The following is a 7309-nucleotide window of genomic DNA, read 5'->3' as shown; positions in this document are numbered from 1 at the left end:
GCTAAAAGTAGACATGCTTGCTGAACCAATAGATTAATTTGGGCTTCAAATCCGAGCCATGTATGACCCGGGGGCTTCAATTAGAGCCCGTGCTCATCCATGCTAGGGTAGGCCAGAATGAGCCAGCCTGGATCATTCTCATCTCTGTGGAGCTTGAAATTGTGGAGTATGGAATTGGCATTCCAATTTCAACAAACATCGGCATCAATGATGTTACATTATTTAAGGCTAAGTCGCTAAGTTCAACGGTGCAGCCTACCCAGCTAACTTTGGAGTAATGAGTCACGTGGGTGGGCCTATCATAGATTGTGACGGATGAGGATTTCCTGCGAAAGCAGATGCTGGGTGGGGCCACCGCGATGATTGTGAGCATCCTTGTGCTGGAACTTCTTGATAAACAATAGCGTTTTGTTTAGAAAGTGCAGAAACCTTGTTTTTGCAAGTCCATCAACCCATGCTTGAAAGGGCGAGCAAAGTAAGTGAAGGTTGTGGCTAGATTTTGAGCTAGCAAGTCGAGCAATGGATCAGGTTTGATGTAGGTTGGGGTCAGCCCAAGCCTGACCTATTCAATTAACGAGTCAAGAAATAGGGCCCTGAGTCATTACCTTGTGACCTAACCTGACCCATTGAAAATTTCTTGAGCCTGAGCCAGATTCAATCCATTTAATTATAATCAGGTCGGACTTAACTACTGTTTATTGCCACTTATACCTCAATCACTGTGATTCCTACGTGTGTCAGCTACGGTTTATTGCATGTGGTTCTTGCTCATTCATTTTGGTTCTTATTGATCTTGCCTTGGCATGCATTGGCCGCTAGATTCTCTCTTCATTTAGAATGGACTAAAACTATAGTATAGGTATTTTTGTTTTAGATTATGGGTCGAGTCAGGTTGGGTTGTTTAGCCCAGCCCATTAATGCACTGCACGGTCAGGTTAGGTCAGGTTGAACTAAGTTTTTGGCCTGCTCCTAACCGCAACCGAACCTGACTTGGCCGAACCCAGCTTAGAAGCAGGTTAGGCTAATTGACTTGTGTTCCCACCTGACCCATCGCCAGCCCTAGCCATTTCTCTTAGTGCAAATATAAAAGTCAGCCTTATAAATAGGACCGTCAGTGATCCGAAACTCAAAATTCTTGATAGGTATGGCCCAAAATAATAAAAATATGAGCTGCAACCTTTTTGGATGCATGGTTAGGAGCGTAATTCAACCTTTTTCTGAAGTAATTAATTCACCATTTTCAGTGGGCCCCGGACTTGGGAGGTTGGCATACATGTACACCACGTGCACATGCTTATATCGGTGGTCATACTCTCTAGAACGTTTTCTAAAGTCGGATCAATGCTTTTCCATGTTTTACAGCGTGTGGAAGATAAAAGGAGAAGGAAAGTCAAGTAATGACTATCAAAGTCTCCAAGTCGTCCTGTTGGTCTATGTTAATTCTGGCCCATTCCTTTTATGGTGGACTTCTAAGGGCACACTTGCAATGTGATCCATAAAAAAATAAAAATAAATAAATAAGTAAAGTGTCAATCGTCTGTATTGAAAGCACATGAAATTCCAGTGCCGGCGCTTCTCATTGGTCCATGTCATTTCCTATGACTCTATCTCACAAAATATTCCAAATCTCTCTCTTTCGGATAGATTGTCTAATACACAAAACAACTTTTAATGTATGGAACTTCACTAAGCCCCACCATGATTTTCGTGTAAGATCCACACCATATCCATCATTTTTTTCATATAATTTTAGAGCATGAGCCCAAAAATGAGGTACATCCAAAGCTCAAGTGGACCACACCACATATAGGGATTGAGCAAACTACCGTTGAATCCTTCCTAAGGCCAACTGTGAGGCTTAATTACCTATTAATAAGGTCACCAATACCTAGATGAAGGTAAAACAAAAATATCAGCTTGATCAGATCCTTTTGTGGCCCCAAGAAGTTTTCAACGGTAGCAAACAATTCTTACTATTTCTTGCGGTGTTGTCTGCTTGAGCTTTGGATTTTTAGACTAATTTCCAAGAATAATCTGAAAAATGGATGAACAGTGTGGATCTAAGAAATACATTGTCATGAGGCTGTCACGAGGCCCATGCAAATTTCACAGGTCAAGAAATCTGGTTGCTTGCCGGAGAGAAGAAAACAGAAAGTGTTAACATATCGAACTTTCATGAGCCAATCATGATGCATGTGTTAAATGGACACCGTCCGTCCATTTTTCATACCTTCAGGGCATGAAGCCAAAAGCGAGGCAGATCCACGGCTCAAGGCCACACCAAACTAATCAGAATTGGACGCCTACTTTTGAAAACTTCTTCAGGCCACAGTCGGTTCTAATATATTTGTGTTTCTCTTTGTCTATTACTGTGAAATTAAGAAGATGTTATTAGGCAAATAAACCTTAGGAAGGTTTTGAAGTTAGTCGTTCAATCCTAACTGCTTTCTGTGCTGTTTTTCACTTGAGCTCTGCATGTGCCTCTTTCATCTTTTTATTATTATTATTATTATTATTATTATTATTTTATTTAGCAAAAGGTCATTTCATATATATGTAGATAAGATAATGCACAAGTAAGGATGGGCCTGTTAACAAAAAGGAAATACGGGCCCATCAATCAAAAAGGGGAAGGCACTAGCACTGAGATTCTCTCACAAAGATATAGGGGCATGGCCCTTCTTTTGCAAAAAAAAAAAAAACACTAGGATTCTCTGGATGTGCCTTTTTGGGCTGGTTCTCTAAAATAATTTGGAAAATGATGGACAGTGTAGATCTAACACATAAATCATGGTGGGCCCAATAAAGTTCCACGTGGTAAAAGTTGTAATTGTGCAGTAGGTGAAATCAGCAGCGTGTTTTGTAAGCTGGCGTGTGGACCAGTGAGAAGCGAGGGTACTGAATTTTCAGTGCCTTCAACCCACACGATCTAAAAAAAAAAAAAAAAAAAAACAAACAAACAAACCAACCGATTACAAGTGTTGACAATCGAAGTCTCTCCATCCACCCGTGGGCACTTTGTTTTTACGATTTGTCCCATTTGCTTTCTTATGAGCTACTATGCCGCATCAGCCATTTTACATTAATCAGCATGATTCTTGCAAAAAAAAAAAACTACTTAGCCCTAAAGACAATCATGACTCGGTCATGCTCGACCCATGACCATCTAAGCAGCATTATTTTCATTATATATATATATATATATATGATCTTGAGCAGTATGATGTAAGATTAAACACCCTTACAAAATTTACATACAATGTGTTTAGAACATTATTTTTATTTGTTTAGATTAAACTTAATTAATACTGTAACCGATCATGCCAAACAACTCTTCACGAGGATAAAGAAAATCCCTTGAGAAACAAGATTGATACCACAAGTAATTAAAAATTACATTGATTTTCATGAAAGACAACACCTTTTAAGTAAAAACACCAACGCATATAAAGGAAGCATCAGGATTCAGAAAGAAATGTTCATGGATGACGTGGGAGATGGGGGAATGGGCATATCCATGTTCCCTTCCATCATCAAAATCACATTCTTCATGGAAGGACGAAGTGCCGGTTCATCTTGAATACACCACAACCCCACCTTTACCATCCTATCCAAAATCTTCCCTTCCACTTCTTCTCCGCCCAGAAGCTTACGCAACTCTCCACCCACAAAGCAGCTATAAACCCATTCAGAGAGAACAATCTCATTATCTGGAACCTCTAACTCAATATACCTCCTGCAACATATAATTTCCAATAACACGATCCGGTAGCTATAAACATCTGCCTTCACTGATATAGGTGTGTTCTTCTGCCATTCAGGTGCCAAGTACCCTCTCGTCCCTCTCACCCCAGTAAATGTTCTTGTTTGATCTGGCATAACCAGCTTTGCCAACCCGAAATCAGATATCTTTGCAGTCCAAAAGCCATCCATGACTATGTTTTGAGGTTTTATATCACAGTGGATGATATGGGGCTCGCATTCTTCATGTAGATAGAATATCCATCTGGCGACATCTAGTGCAATTCTCACTCTTTCTTTCCAATCATGTCTGCTTTGGGCCTTGAATAGAAGGTTTGCAAGAGATCCGTTGCTCATGTATTCGTAAACCAGAAGCCTGGAAGAACCCTCATCACAAAAGCTGAGCAATCGTACCAAGTTCCTGTGATGAGTTCTCCCTATTGCCCTGGTTTCAGCACGGACCTCCCTTTCTCCTTCTTCAACCATTTTCTCGAGTCGCTTAACAGCTACCGTTCTGTTGCTATTGTATAAGGAGCCTTTATAAACTGTTCCAAAAGAATCCTTTCCCAACTCTTCCTTGAAATTGTCAGTTGCTTTCACGAGCTCATTGTAAGAAAATGATCGAAGAAGAATCTCCTCAGACAAGCTCAAATTGTTATCATCTGTCATCTTTTTATAGCTTTGTGCTCGATTCCTGTAAATAAGAAAACAGGAAAAAGAAATGCTGGCAACTAAACACGTGGCAAGAACTATACCTGCGATTAAAATCTTTACACGTGGCTCTTTCTTGTTTTCACCAGGTACCATCCTTGTTACATTTGGAAAGGAATCGGTGATAGCATCCACGGGACTTTCATGACCAACCTTGATGAAAATGATTGATGAGGCCGATTCACTTTCTCTCCCATACTTCATTGGAAGCGTAAGTTTCATGCACTTTCCATATTCAAACATTGCAGCCTCACAATTACAATCGTCCAAACAAACCTTTCGGCATTCGTCTTTAGTGATTGATAAAGTAGCATACGAACTGTCGAGATCAAACTGCAGTCTCCACTGTAGAAGTTTCATATGTAAAATTTTCATTCTTGCCAATGCAAACTTCCAGAGTGAAGTTTCTGCTGCAGCCCCCAAATTTTTTATCAGGATCAGTGAAACTGAAACCAGGCAGACAAAGGCAATTGGGTTGGTCGTCTGTTAAAGTGCAGTAGCTGTTAACCCCGCAGATACCGTTCACCTTACATTTATTTGACAAGGCAGACCAATCAATCGTCATTGTTGAGATACCGCTCCGTGTGAAGCTGTGGGAATACAAGCGGAAATCCCATCAACGTTGAGGGTCGCACGGTAGATAACAATTCCGTTATTAGCAACGGCCCGTCTTGCCACGATACTTGTATTGTAGCCAGTGGCATTGACTAGGTACAGGGAGCCATCCTGGTAGAGCTGTAGTCTCAGGGTGTTTCCTGGCTTATTAGTCCCTGTTGCCCAATATGCATCGCCAGGAGTGTTACCAGTGTCTTTCGGGTACAACACGAGGTTTGAGTCGGTTTGCATGCTCAGCTGAAAGCCCCCGGTCGAATGGTCAGTTTCTGATGCGCTTGAGAATAGTTGATTGTTCGGAAGAAGGGATTGACCCCATAAGATGGTGTCAGTCGGATAATTGAAACTTTCCCAGATGCTTTTGTAATCGGAATTGTAGAGAACCAAGTTGCCTGAATCGAGCATCGAAGCTGAGTACACCGGAAGGGGTGAGATATTACCTGAAATGATCATATCTGGGACTCCAGCAGTTTTTAGAAAGAGACCATTGTTCATTAAGACCAATGTACTGTTGCCAGAAACAGGCGGGTCATCTCGGTTGGCTGTCCACACGGTAGTCTTGTTTGGGCTTGTCTCCAACCATATTCCGACCTTGAAGCTGGTGCCTTCACGGTAGAAACCGAACCCGAATAAGCGGGAAGGTGAGAGCCATGAAGTGGGCTGGGTGGTGGCTGAGAGAGAAGATTCTAAGGTTATGTTTATATGTTTTGGTTGAGCTGTTGCAGTAGAAGATGTGAAGAGAAAGAGAAGAAAGAGAAGGATGACAGCCATGAGAAATTATGTATGGAAGGAAGACTTGGAATTGTCTATGTTTGCACTGCCTGAATAGGAAGGAAGGAGGGATTTAAAGAATTGTTATTGCGGTACAGCTGCCAACTTTTGCACAGGCTTTTGGACTATTTCCGTATCATTGCCTATGATTTTAAATTCCGAGTTTTATCATTGTTATTTTTCCGTATCGTTGCCTATGATTTTGCACACACTTTTGGACTATTTCCGTATCACTACCAACTTTTGCACAGGGTGCCGGAATTGACCGTGGAATGCATGGAATTGACTGTGAAGTGAAGGGAATTGACCGTAAAATGCATTGAATCGACAATGAAGTAAAGGAAATTGACCATGAAATGCATGGAATTAACCATGAAGTGAAGGGGAATCGCCGGAATTGACCGTGAAGTGAAGCAAATTGACCGTGAAATGCATGAAATTGACCATGAAGTAAAGCGAATTGACCATGAAATGAATGGAATTGATTGTGAAATGAAGTGAATTGACCATGAAAGTGAAGGGAATTGACCATCAAATGCATGGAATTGACCGTGAAATGAAATGAATGAAATTGACCGTGAAGTGAATGAAATGAATTTTCGACCATCGACCCGATGGAATCTTGGAAAATAAGTAGGTTGGTCTAATGAAAGAAGTTCCCTAGGTCTTCCAAGCAGCAATCCATGGCTACTGCGCCTACGATATATACCGAAACTTGATGGACACGTTCAAACATAAGTCATTAGAAATATACTGCTAGCAAGCTATAGAGACTTATAGGAGGGCTGAGTTCGAAAAGTTAATGCATGATATCGAACTTGCCAATCCCCCAATACATGTATGGTTGAGGGAAATAGGGTATGAAAAGTGAGCATCATCACACTTCCCAGGAAAAAAGATTCAATTTAGTTACTACAAACATAACTGAGTGAGTTAATGCTCTATTCAAAGAAATGTGAGAATATCCCGTGACTATACTGATAGAGACAATCAGATTCAAAATTCAAGAGATGTTTTATAAGAGAAGAAAATCAGCATCATCATTCATTGGACCGTTGACACCGTAGGCCGAGAAACACTTAAAGGATCTCATACCAAAGGCATGAGATGTTCGTTACCATGCAATTTCTCGAGATGAATACTATATTATGAGAGAATACAATGATATTGTCAAGCTCAATGAGCTTTCATGTACATGCCACACGTTTGAAGTACAAGGATTCCCTTGTTTTCATGTTCTTTCAGCATGCATTTCACGGTCATTCCGTGTTGATTCACGGTCAATTCCCTTCACTTCACAGTCATTTCCATGCATTTCACGATCAATTCGCTTCACTTCGTGGTCATTTCCATGCATTTCATGGTCATTCCCGACGATTCCGTCTTGATTCACGGTCATTTCCATGCATTTCACGGTCAATTCCCTTCACTTCACGGTCATTTCCATGCATTTCACGGTTAATTCGCTCCACTT

The 7309-nt window shown here is 41.0% G+C and overlaps 2 protein-coding genes across 2 annotated transcripts; both read right to left on the bottom strand.

Moving 5' to 3' along the window:
* Positions 1-3342: 3342 nt before the first annotated feature.
* Positions 3343-4834, bottom strand: LOC131243691 (G-type lectin S-receptor-like serine/threonine-protein kinase LECRK4). The gene has a single exon (XM_058243204.1). The coding sequence runs from the start codon at positions 4825-4827 to the stop codon at positions 3466-3468; it is 1362 nt and encodes a 453-aa protein (XP_058099187.1). The 5' UTR covers positions 4828-4834; the 3' UTR covers positions 3343-3465.
* A 179-nt stretch (positions 4835-5013) lies between these two features.
* LOC131243692 (G-type lectin S-receptor-like serine/threonine-protein kinase LECRK3) lies at positions 5014-5835 on the bottom strand. Its single transcript, XM_058243205.1, has one exon. The coding sequence runs from the start codon at positions 5833-5835 to the stop codon at positions 5014-5016; it is 822 nt and encodes a 273-aa protein (XP_058099188.1).
* Between the last annotated feature and the right edge of the window lie 1474 nt (positions 5836-7309).

The sequence above is a fragment of the Magnolia sinica genome, chromosome 4 (genome assembly GCF_029962835.1).
Source record: "Magnolia sinica isolate HGM2019 chromosome 4, MsV1, whole genome shotgun sequence".
Classification (NCBI taxonomy): Eukaryota; Viridiplantae; Streptophyta; class Magnoliopsida; order Magnoliales; family Magnoliaceae; genus Magnolia; species Magnolia sinica.
The sequence above is the reverse complement of the archived record's forward strand: the minus strand, read 5'-3'. Positions and strand labels throughout refer to the sequence as shown.

Excerpts from the sequence above, each read along its gene's own strand:
- LOC131243691 (XM_058243204.1), bottom strand. The coding sequence starts at position 4,827 with ATGAAAATTTTACATATGAAACTTCTACAGTGGAGACTGCAGTTTGAT.
- LOC131243692 (XM_058243205.1), bottom strand. The coding sequence starts at position 5,835 with ATGGCTGTCATCCTTCTCTTTCTTCTCTTTCTCTTCACATCTTCTACT.